This window comes from Trichoplax adhaerens, genomic scaffold (genome assembly GCF_000150275.1).
Source record: "Trichoplax adhaerens TRIADscaffold_22 genomic scaffold, whole genome shotgun sequence".
Taxonomy (NCBI): Eukaryota; Metazoa; Placozoa; class Uniplacotomia; order Trichoplacea; family Trichoplacidae; genus Trichoplax; species Trichoplax adhaerens.
In genome coordinates, this window is record NW_002060963.1 from 879,265 (window position 1) to 892,739 (window position 13,475).

General features: G+C 38.0%; 1 protein-coding gene across 1 annotated transcript; it reads left to right on the top strand.

Annotated features, from left to right (window-relative positions):
- Positions 1-7,260: 7,260 nt before the first annotated feature.
- On the top strand, positions 7,261-10,834 carry TRIADDRAFT_61292 (uncharacterized protein; the record flags this gene model as incomplete). Its single annotated transcript, XM_002117189.1, has 6 exons — positions 7,261-7,350; positions 7,466-7,588; positions 8,967-9,077; positions 9,160-9,336; positions 9,623-9,778; positions 10,004-10,834. The coding sequence occupies 6 exons, from the start codon at positions 7,261-7,263 to the stop codon at positions 10,832-10,834; spliced, it is 1,488 nt and encodes a 495-aa protein (XP_002117225.1).
- Between the last annotated feature and the right edge of the window lie 2,641 nt (positions 10,835-13,475).

Genomic DNA, 13,475 nt, shown 5'->3' on the forward strand with positions numbered 1-13,475 from the left:
CATGATGACAATAAATAAATGCCGGTTAGTCAACATTTTTATAATCTCAATTCGCATATTAGCGTTACAAGATATTTAAGGCTCCAGAGCTGCTGTAGATGTTTGTAAAATTATTGTGAATGCAAAGCATTACACACAACTGTAAAATAGGTTGTTTATGAATTAGCAATGGACAGTTGTATGAATGTCTGAGTAACTATTGTATGGGCATTTTGGTTGGAAATTCGTGAGTCATCATAGCACTAAAGGCTATCTACGTATGCTGTTCCCTTCTATGTGCGAATACTTTTCCGATGAGCCTACGAGAGTAGGTTGTTGTTGAAATTTGGCAATACAGTACAACGTGAGATATGATGATTGCCAAATAACTCTGCTGCAGTATGTATGGCTTCATTTCATTACAGCTCAGAAGAAGTCATTAGCTTGTTGATTACATCAAACACCTTTGGCAAGAACTGAATGACTGCCATAGGGTATAGGAAGATTATGTACCCTCATACGCGTATAAAATAGAATAGAATATTGGTATTAGAAGAAATGGGCAGATAGATACTTTTGTTAGTTAAAGTAAGATTATCAGAATGTTGGCGTTTCGTTAGTAGTATTAACGTCATCGTATACGTGTAGAGTATTCCATTTTTGACTTGCTTAGTGCATATTTAGCATTAACACGATCAATCAATCTTACAGTATGCTGTCCGTATTGAATTGATTCTATATATGTATTTGATGTAAGGTCTATCTGTAAAGGCATCGCACATCGATCGCTCTCATATGTGACAAATAGTAACTTTTGCGATTCTGAAGTGAATAGTGATTATTGACAAGTAGGGATTAGTTACTAAGGATTTTCTCCATCCATGAATAATATTCAGCCATGGCGACTACTTGGTATAATATTGTCGAGTCTTTACATGAAAATTTTAAGCTCTTGTACCAGCAGTGTCCACTGAAGATGATTCGTGTGATGTGATTATAGTAGACCATTAAAATTATATTTGTATTAATCAGGCTAAGCTAGAGATCTATTATACGAGTAAAAGTAGCCGTCTAGTGCAACAAATGTAGTATGTACAGACTATTAGGCCTGGAAGTAGACTTCAAGTATTACTAGGCAAATAACGCAAAAATTCTGGGCGACAAAAAGTTTTGCTTAGCTTGTAACTATGACTTACTGAATGACTCAAATGTATTTTTATATCTCATGACTACGCTATCATTATGCTATCATGCTAGGATATGACTAGATTCTTGTTATGCATGTTTATTCCAATACTATGATGATGGTATTAGTAGATTTATAGCGATCCCGTAGCTCAATACCTAGCATTAGTTATCATTCTACAGCATTTTGGATACAATTTAAAGTCCAATTCGGTTGCATTTGAAGCTTATCAGATTTGACTATTCAATTCAACTGGATTATCTAATTGGATATCTGTCCTATTTTAACTCTATTCTAGTCAATAAGAAATCCGTTGTGGTTAATAATTCTGGATGATGATCAAAATCAGATGGATACTGCTATGGTCATTCTTTGTCCAATTGTGTTGGACTATCATGCTACACTATGACTATTCATGGTAGCACGCTGATCCTCTTGTTGGTGAATGTATACCAATCAGACCTTGCTATACTTCGCATCTGTGATCATTGTACCGTATTCCAGATCCAATTTAAAGTAAAATTCGGTCGTATTGGAAACTAATCAAGTCTGCCAATTGCACTAGCTATGACACATGAAATGAGTTAGCAATTTACTATAATCGATTGCACACTAAAAAAAAAGAAGACGTTCGATTTCATCACCTTTTGAAAGCTAGATGTTGTCAGTACGCTTCAATGGCTTATCTCATTCAGTATGTGGGCTCTTATGATGCATTTTACTCTATTCCAGTTCGTAATCGATTGGTGATGGTTATTTTCCTACTTGTAAGCTAGCCATGGTGAATTATCGACAATACAACCCAGTGGATACTGCTGTTCTTTTCTCATCGTGTGTGTGTGTGGTATCATTTATATCATTATCCAGCTAGGATGGGAATGTATTGATGAACTGTAAGCAATGATTCTATCGTATTTTAGCTGTCATTGAAAGTGGAATTGGGTTGTATTTTAAGCTTATCCAGTCTCTCTATTCCATTCAACTGTATGTCGATGACATTGGTTAGCAAGATGCTTGTATCTCATTTGTATTTTATACACAAGTTAAGGATACCTCTACGCAAATTTCATCACCTTTTGAAAGATTGATCTTGTCAATAGGGTAGGAATCAGTGATCGTGTTGGATATCCTGGAGACTTTTATTCTGTTGCAGTCCGTAAGAAGTTGGTGGTAGTTACTTTCCTACTTGTAAAGCTAACAATCGTGGGCAATCATGCAGTCTACTGCGATGCTGCTATGGTATTTCTTGCTCCAGTTGTATTTAGATTGGCTATCCTGCAATGCAAATGATGTCAGACTGCCCACGATGACTACCGTATGGTGTGCTATCGTATTACTGGTCGTGGACTGTATGTCCACGACAAGATAGTCATCCTTACAAGCCATGATGAGCACTTGGATCATGGTAGAAGCATGATCCAATTTCCAATCTGTCAATGCTATTAAACAAAATAGCATGGAAGTAGGAGAGAATGAAGATGGCTTTCTATTCCATCTCCAGTCATTAGCATGCCAACCTGGCCTCGACCATGTTTGTAAACGCAATTCTCATCCCCTACACTACCTCCCTACGACATCCAACAAGATAAACAAGCCATCTACCACCTACTTACCGTAGTTAAGGCACTCTCATCAGTCATTTTGTCCTTCGATTGGTAATAGCAGCAAAGAACGAATAGTTAGGTAGTCTGCAAACTTTTGATTGATTGATTTATTTTGCTAGCAAACAAGAGCTGACGACGATGGCTGCCCAACCAGCGAGCGGCGCGTGACCCAGGTTGGCCGATGGTGTGATGGAATGACCCCTACGACGTGATACTGACTTGAAGCGTATGCAAATGACGCCTGGGCGTCATGCGTATATGTGACGTCGCATCATGAATGGAGCGTGGTGCTCACGTACTCACCGTCGATCCTTTCTCTGCCTTGTCCTAGGCCATTTTCCTACTACAGTATGCTGACCAGGGTAGCGTTTGCGTACTCTAGTAGGGTACAGTCGGCCAACTTCGCAGTAGGGGGGCGTTGACAATTGAGGCAATTTGGTCGTTGGCAGTTGTACGGAAGGAAGTACGGATGGATGAGCGTTGCTACTGTAAAAAAAACTCGCTACTACAGTATACTGCCCAGGGTAGTGTTAGCGTACTCTAGCAGAGTTACACTCGGCCAACTTCGCAGTAGGGGGGCGTTGACAATTGAGGCAATTTGCTCGTTGGCAGTTGTACGGAAGGAAGTCCGGATGGATGAGCGTCGCTGCTGCAAAAGAAATCGTTACTACAGTATACTCTTCAATGTAGTGTTAGCGTACTCTAGCAGAGTTACACTCGGCCAACTTCGCAGTAGGGGGGCGTTGACAATTGAGGCAATTTGCTCGTTGGCAGTTGTACGGAAGGAAGTCCGGATGGATGAGCGTCGCTGCTGCAAAAGAAATCGTTACTACAGTATACTCTTCAATGTAGTGTTAGCGTACTCTAGCAGAGTTACACTCGGCCAACTTAGCAATAGGGGGCGTTGACAATTGAGGGTATTTGGTCGTTGGTAGTTGTACGGAAGGAAATCCGGATGGATGAGCGTTGCTGCTGCAAAAGAAATCGTTAATACAGTATATTACTCAGGGTAGCGTTTGCGTACCATAGTAGAGTTACACTCGGCCAACTTAGCAATAGGGGGCGTTGACAATTGAGGGTATTTGGTCGTTGGTAGTTGTACGGAAGGAAGTCCGGATGGATGAGCGTTGCTGCTGCAAAAGAAATCGTTAATACAGTATATTACTCAGGGTAGCGTTTGCGTACCATAGTAGGGTTACACTCGGCCAACTCCGCAGTAGGGGGGCGTTGACAATTGAGGCAATTTGCTCGTGGGCAGTTGTACGGAAGGAAGTCCGGATGGATGAGCGTTGCTGCTGCAAAAGAAATCGTTACTACAGTATACTCTCAATGTAGTGTTAGCGTACTCTAGCAGAGTTACACTCGGCCAACTTCGCAATAGGGGGCGTTGACAATTGAGGCAATTTGCTCGTTGGCAGTTGTACGGAAGGAAGTCCGGATGGATGAGCGTCGCTGCTGCAAAAGAAATCGTTACTACAGTATACTCTTCAATGTAGTGTTAGCGTACTCTAGCAGAGTTACACTCGGCCAACTTAGCAATAGGGGGCGTTGACAATTGAGGGTATTTGGTCGTTGGTAGTTGTACGGAAGGAAATCCGGATGGATGAGCGTTGCTGCTGCAAAAGAAATCGTTAATACAGTATATTACTCAGGGTAGCATTTGCGTACCATAGTAGGGTTACACTCGGCCAACTCCGCAGTAGGGGGGCGTTGACAATTGAGGTTATTTGCTCGTGGGCAGTTGTACGGAAGGAAGTCCGGATGGATGAGCGTCGCTGCTGCAAAAGAAATCGTTACTACAGTATACTCTTCAATGTAGTGTTAGCGTACTCTAGCAGAGTTACACTCGGCCAACTTAGCAATAGGGGGGCGTTGACAATTGAGGCAATTTGCTCGTTGGCAGTTGTACGGAAGGAAGTCCGGATGGACGAGCGTTGCTGCTGCAAAAAAATTCGCTATTGCATTTACTCTAAAAGTTTAGCTCCAATGGATTTCAATTTGAAAAGATATTTCTATTGATTTTCGTGGATCTATCCACTTTGTTTGTAGGATGCATAGTACATCGATAGAGTGATGGGATAAAGAGACTGCCATGGTGCAATGGAGCTGCATGAATGTTTTGGACGTAGTAGGGTAGGGTATTGAGACGAATGAAGGAAGATACCGCCATACAGGAATGCGAGTATGGAAGGTAGACGGGACTTGCAGTGATAAACTGCAAGGGATTGGAATAAATTGCACTTGGTTTACTGTATCGTCTTTGCATTAATTGCATAGTGTATCCTTTATTCGCTATAGGTCTAGCAGAGTGAAAAATGGGCTAAAGTGAACAAGCTGACATAGGACAGTGGAGCTTAATGGATGTTTTTAACGTAGTACTGTAATGTGTTGGGCAATAATAAGTTAGCTGAAGATTGAAGAGGATGATTGAAGGTGGCAATCAAGGAATAATTCGAGAAATAGACTCAGCTTATTTGAAGAAGTACTAGCAAGCATGAGAATAGTGCAAGCTAGTTGGTTACAGGCTAGAAGGATTAGCTTTACCAGGTGCATGGATATACGGGAAATACGAGCATAGTATAGATTTGCTGCATCTGCAGAAGTAGGAAAGTCGTTATGCGACGAGAAGAATACGCAAATAAAAGTAGTTGGCGGTATTATAGGGTACAATATCGTGGGTTAGAGTATTGAGAATTATAATTAATTCTTCAATGACTGTTTACACTAGCCAAATAAAGCCACCTTCTGAGTGGTCATTTTGGCTAGTTCTCCATTGGACCGCGATGGTATTACACCCCCTCCCAACCAAATTAGCTTTTACTTGATGCACATATTTATTAACATATATATCTACATTATACGACGACGATGGAAGATGCAGAAAGTAGTATGGAAGGCAAGACCAGACGACTAGCATTGAACTGCGATGAATTCCAATCAATTGTATTGGTTATACTGTATCCACTGTGGCATCGATTTCATCGGTAGTGGACAGCTCAATGGATGTTGTTGACGTAGGCAGGACATGATGAAAGATGTTACTGCAGATTCAAATCCTTCTACTAGTCGCATTTATTTTCTATAAACTGTCATGCAACAAAAACTTGAAACTTGGACTCAGTTGATCGAACTTGATTGTAGGCTAGAGAAGTAGAATAGGAAAAGGGAGGAGTATTGACTCTCATTCAATAAATAGACATCTGGAATAGCATTTTCTGATTGTAAATAGACAAACATTGGCTTTAGCGGCAATGAAATAAAAGCCATTTGGGCTATGGATTATAGAGAGGACAAAGTTGTCGATACAAGGAGGTAGAACCATCATTACTTTGATTTTTATGCAGCGACAGTGTACTTTCAACTGATGATGCATAAAATGAAATGGTAGCAATTGAATCGAGTGCAATAACGAGATCTTGTATGAATGCAAGCTATCCATCTTTCCCACTCGATGCCCTACTTCATTGTGCAATTCATAGTCCTGCTAAGACTAATAGCTAAGGCGAATCTGTTGGATACTACATAACAGCAAAGCTGGAGTAAAGTGTCATTTTGCTTGCTTACAGTTAGCTAACCAAACAGATTTTTCAGTCTCTACCGGAGTGGTACAGTGCAGAAATACATCATCGTTGTCATTCATTCCAGTTAGTCCTGCTACCTACCAAAATCATTTTCGTTGGCTAAATTCTACTGGATATGTATCAAGTATAAATGCTACCATCCTTTCTTTTAATAGTCCCTGATGCAAAGTGCATTAGTGGGGTAAGAGGTTCAATGATGCATCGATCCCAGAGATGATCATGATAGCATTGAGTGTTTAACAAATCTTGATTGCGATCGACGGTGCACCATAGGCTTTCACATCGTAAAATCTTATTTTACAAATGGGTGAAAGACGCTCTTAAACTCATTAAAGTCATTTTAAAATACATATTCTCCCATGATTCTAAGGATCGTCTACACAATAAATGGCGATCGTTGCCCCACTGTGCAGCAGCGTTTACAGTCGAGATGAAGATGGAAGTGGTTGCAGGATAGCTGTTGAGAATATAATTATATATATATATAATCAAGGAATGAATGACAGCCTTTGAATAGTTGCAACAAAGTCTATAGAACGGGTTGTATTGGCAAAATGACGGCAGCTAAGCCCAAGGATTTTTTTAAGAAGAGAATTTCCTTTTATTACAAGTCTCTGCCATTGATTTATAAAAAAAAATGCTAATGTCCAGTCATGGACTACCAGAAACATGGACGACAGGGGTGGACAGAAGAATTGTCGTCAATTCTCTCCAACTGCAACACCATCTATATAGACATGGAGGATAGTTTCTACGTTCTTGAGCGACTAAATTTTGCCCTGCAATACAGCCAAGAAAGAGTTTTTGCATAAAAGAAAGCCCCATTATGGCCGATGAACTCTAGTATTGGCACTACAATATTTTACGTCCAGACTGCTGGCTTTCCGGCTAGACGACAGTGTAGCCTAGAATGCTCGCTCCTTCCCTCAAGTCTTGCTTGCGCTTTCGTCAATCCATCTTGATTGCTACTCCGTTGCATAATATTCTTGTCAGAACGATGGTAAGTACACGTTGTTATCCTAACACGATAGCCTATTCTATAACTTGTAGAAATAATTGATGTAGTTTTTGTTATCTTATTTCAATATGATCACGACTGTCTAATGTGTCCATAGAGCTATCGTAGTGAAAGAGATACATTTGGTACCATCGATGTGCCTGCCGATAAATATTATGGTGCTCAAACAGCTCGATCTCTTCAAAATTTCCCTATTGGTGGTGAAACAGAACGCATGCCGGTAAGATGATGTCTCACTACTATTACTTTCAAGAGGAGTTGCTTAAGATGGAAATCGATCACAGATCATGGTAGAATAATGTCGTCAACAAACGCGTAGAGGGATGTCTAAACATCCAACGGACAAACTAATACAGCAGAGTAGTAATAGGTCGTAAGAATCATCATTATTAGGGACACTCTTTCTCTTTAACAAGCATTGCTCAAGATCTTCAAAATCCTCGATAGATTGTGATAGAATAATGTCGTCTACCTAATCGACATGGCTAGTACTAGATGGACTGACTGTACTTGTAGTCATTTGGACTCTGCCCACGAAGAATAGTATTAGCTTAAAATCTTTCAAAACCGTCGTTGACTGGATCAACACCAAGACGACGCCATAGTCAGTGCTATAGATACAATCCTAGCAAGGAATCATCATCAATTGAACTCTCTACCTCGAGCATCACTGGCTGTAAATCTTAAAATCAATCATCGATCTTGTTATTATGAAATCAGCATGCAGTACTGTCTGTAATTATACCCTCGTCTCTTCTACAGTAAGATATAACATACATTCGTACCGACATTTGCTTGCGTTGTCGTGGATTTCTCGAGCTTAGTCATGACTGTAGCTACATCAGCAATCAATCCTTTAGACACTGCAGTAGGGTACATTCAATCAGCATTGACTTAAAATTATCCAAAGACATCGCTGACGTTGTTAATGTAAAGACAAGGCCATATACATTTATGCAGATAGGTGATATCTTTGCACACAGGACACGTATAGATGTGTTCGATCAACTGTGCAGTGTTCTAGCAAGGAATAATCATCATTTGGACTCTCCACTTGTACTATAACTTGCTTAAAATCAATCATCTACCTTGTTACCATGAAGTCAACATACTGTAACTATACGCTTTGATAAAGTGCAGTATCATCAATTACTCAATTCGAGGAATCTAGGACAACGTAAGGAAATGTCGGAACTTACATCAGCAATCAATCGTTTAGACACTGCAATATTATCGATTCAATCAACGTTGGTTTAAAAGTTGTCGAAAGCCATCATTGATTTGGTTAGCGTAAAGCCAAGGCAATATACAGTAATACAAATATGTGCTCAAATAACTTTACAGTGTACTAGTAAGGAATGATTATCATTTGAACTCTTTCTACCTGGATGATCACTTGCTTAAAATCTTAAAATCAATCTGTTGCCTTGTTACCATGGAATCAACGTACTATAATTACGATACACATTTGCATAGTATAGTATCATCAATTAAAATTTATTAGATACAAGTAATAAACTCCAGGAACCCGTGAAAACGTAAAGCCAACGTCAGTACTTACACCAGCAATCAATCATTTCAAATCTATTATATTGTAGATTCAAATCATTCGAGCATTTGGATACTTGAAAACCGCTGCTGCTGAAGCCAATCGTGAATATGGCTTAGATGGTAAACTAGCTGATGCTATTATTCAGGCTGCTCAAGAAGTAAACTATCCGTAAAATATCATTCTCTCAATAATACGGGAAATATCTAGAGGTGAAAGCCTTGTCTTCCATATTATTGTAGGTATCACAGGGAAAATTGGATAATCACTTTCCTTTAGTCACTTGGCAAACAGGATCTGGCACTCAAACCAATATGAATGTCAACGAAGTCATCAGCAATAGAGCGATCGAATTACTAGGTGGAAAATTGGGCAGCAAAACTCCAATTCATCCAAATGATCATGTTAACAAAAGTCAGGTAATAAGAATCATTTAATCCGCTATATACCAGTAATATCATTCAAGAATAACAATTTGAAACAGTACCTCATGATTTTATGATAGTATAACACTGTAAGACGTGTGCGTGTATATCAACCAATGATGCCGTAGTGATTATTGAATATCTATCTAGCAATCGTTCAAAATATTCTCGGAGAATTATTTATGACTAGCAATAATGCTGTTGTAACTCTATAAAAGTTTTCAATTGTTATGCATGCGTGCATTCTTAATAATGTAAAATTACTCTTCGCTACTTGTAGAGTTCCAATGATACTTTCCCCACTGCAATGCATATCGCTGTAGCTAAAGAAGTACATGATTCGCTATTGCCTGGAGTGGAGAAATTACTAGCGAGTATTACTAGTAAACGTGAAGAATTTAAGTCAATCATCAAAGTGGGAAGAACCCATGCACAGGTAATAAAATCGATCGTAATACTATAATAGTCAATACACAGATATTAAGCAATAGTTTTAAAACCCAACCACCTTTAGTAAAATAACACCTTGCGCTATGTAGCTGTATTGACTTATCTATCCATGACATCTAATGGCAATAGTTCATAAATAGTCTTGTAACTGCTGATACAACGGAATTAAAATTAACTGATACTTGCTAACATAAAATTACTATTATAATAGGATGCAACACCTTTAACTTTAGGTCAGGTCTTTAGTGGTTATGAAACTCAACTCAGGAATGGCATCGCAAGGATAAAATCTACTCTACCACGCCTATATGAGCTAGCCATTGGAGGAACTGCAGTTGGAACCGGTCTCAATACTTATGAAGGATTTGCTGAAAAAGTTACCAGCAAGGTTGCTCAACTGACTAGCATTCCATTCAAAACTGCTACCAATAAATTTGAAGCTATGGCTGCTCATGATGCTCTCGTTGAAGTTCATGGATCTATGAATGTTGTCGCTTGCAGTGTCATGAAAATAGCCAACGATATTCGTTTCTTGGCTTCTGGACCACGATGTGGTATCGGAGAGTTAATTATTCCAGCGAACGAACCTGGCAGCAGTATCATGCCTGGCAAAGTCAATCCAACTCAATGCGAAGCGATAACTATGGTGGCCGCACAAGTAATGGGAAATCATACAGCCGTAACTATTGGTGGTAGCAACGGACATTTTGAATTGAATGTTTTTAAACCCATGATGGTGCGTAATGTACTGCATTCAGCTCGAATACTTGGCGATGCTTGTGCATGTTTCTCTACCAATTGTGTTGAGGGCATTCAAGCTAATCACGAAAGAATTAAAGACCTCCTTGATAAGTCACTCATGCTTGTCACTGCATTAAATACGCATATTGGATACGACAAAGCATCTGAAATTGCCAAGAAAGCTTTTGCAGATGGTACAACATTAAAAGAGGCTGCGATAAGCCTAGGTCATTTGACGGATGAACAGTTTGACGCATGGGTTAATCCAGAAAAGATGATTGGTCCAACCAAATATGCTTAATATTATAAGTAACAATTTCCTTCAACACAATTTGCAATATCGTATTTTGTCGTAAGTGTGATACAAGCCAAATAGTACAGTAGTTTTAATGGAAGGTCAATAAATAGCCTACTCCCCTTACATCATTATACCTGTAAATAGGATAATACACGTAAATGAACTATGATATTTTATTCAAATTATTTTTGGTTATTCATATCGATGCTCAATTTGTTGAAGCAGATTATTTGTCAATGCAATTTTGAATGAGAAGCTAATATTTTGGAATAACACTTGCTTGTAAATTTATGTATGTTTGAAAGTGAAATCGCAGCAGTTACATCAGTACATAGAAGATGTTGTATAATGTAGAGCTGATCATTTACTATTATGAGCTTTTATTGCTGTAATTGGTTACACCTGCGTTAAGGCATGGTATGCTATAGTCTATTCCTATGTATTCTTTCCATTTGCTACAATTATAATAATAAAGGTATGCTTGGATGGCACAACATTATCCCATATCACTACAATTTTGTACCAAGAAATTTCTGCCATCCATTCAAAAATCTGCGACTCTAATAGCACTCTAATTTAACTCCACATGCCTTAAGAATATCCTCCCTAGTCTCGTTTTGACAATACACAATTATTCGTTATCTACGCGTTTCTAGCTAAATTATGATTAAATTTAATATCGGTATTGTTATTTACTCAAAACAAGTATGATAGACGTACAACAATGAGATTGTTATCGAAAAATATTGAGGGACATTAATGATATTAGAAAGCGACGGTGCTAGATTAGGGAATGAAATAGTTAGAATGAACAAATCTCTTCGATGCTATGATATAATCTGAAGTTATTTTCTAGGTCATCCATTGGATACAATATGTCTAAATTCACACAAGTAGGTACATAAGATACCTAGCAAAGCTTATTGCACACTTGCAATGGCATTGAACTTGATATTAATTATTTTGCACTTCCTAAAACTTATGTGAGCAATTTATTGACATTAAACATATGGAAAGGGCATTCAGTTATTTCTGGCAACGATAATATCCATTCTTTAGCGCGATTTCAATTTCCTGCTCTTTAAAACCTATGGAAATTTTAATAAATATATTTTTGGTCTCTCCACATTTTAAAAAATGCCATTTCCTAGCGGGATCATTCCTACGTCTAATTATCACTGCATTGATTTGTAACCAATGCAGGTGGCCTGCCAAACTGCATTTTTAAATTTTATATTATTCCTCAATATTATTAGCTTAGCCTTTCAATAGATTTCTTTTTCATCCAATTATCGCTGGTGAGTTGGATTGTGTTGACATATTTATACGGTGTTTGAAAATATAAATAAATTAAATATGCAAATGAATTCTTAACAAGAGCAAGCGTACGCTAGATCAGACACGAATGCACTCTAGGCATATTTGCTCCGTTCATCTCTAACAAAAGTCGACTCTGATGACAGATATTAAATTGATTCTAAGAGCTTTGTCCAGTGTCTTACTCGCTGAAGCTAAAACTAGGCAAAACACATAAACCATATTTACAATATTCTCAAATCGCCATATTTTCCTGACCATCCCCACTTCAACACCATTGATCACACAGGTTGGATTAAAAATTTTGAATTATGCTGATCGGTCAATCTGCATAGAAGGAAGGACGCTAATATATACGTAGAAGCAATTCCTACTTTGAAATTCTTTTTCGTCAGCGATATTGAGTCTAGATTATTATCTGATAGCATTCACAATATCGGGAGAGAGGTAAAGTATATTCATTCGGTAATAATCTATAAATCACCACGCAGCTTATGTTGAAATAGTTTAGATCTATCGAACATATTTACCTTGATCTAAATTGCTAAAAATTCCGATGGAATACATATTTCATCCCCATTAACTTTATTAGCATTTATCCATCGTTTCGGAAGGCAGCACCAATCTTCGTGTTAATAAATTTAAATGTGTTTAGTTGTATTAGTTAGCCCATCAGCATTCTTTGCATATTTAAAGCTTGATGGCCATGTTTTATGGCAACACATATATCACGTTATTTCTAGTGAAGTTGGTGATAGGATTAACGCAGATGTAATATTAATAGTGTGCAGATACATCTACAGCAGATAGTTCGTGTGCATTGATATTACAGATTACTATGTATCAGTCAAGAAAATGACGAGTAATGTTTACACTGATATATTGGAATAATTTCGGTTGTTTTAGCACATATATCGATATTTTATATCGCTCTCCAAGCTTGATATCTACTACTTTATATGGCTAGAAGACCGTATATACAAGAAGCTTTTAGCCATCATTTATAGTCATTGATAATCCCTGTAGTAAGAAATAACAGTTGCTTAATCGCTGTCATTTTATAACGATAAAACTAGACGAATACCCTACTTCAGAATATAAATTATCATATATACTCGTATATTATGGCTAAGATGAACAAATAGTTAGCCCTTAATTAATTGCCTTACTGATGACAACGTGTAAGATTCTTTATTTCATAAAATAAAATCGATCATTATCCAAAGTTCTCCATTACGATTTTAAAGTAATATGAATTCACATTTGATTATTTACAAGTAAGAAAGATTGTAAAAGATTCCCATTTTACGTTCGATATTGGCCTGTA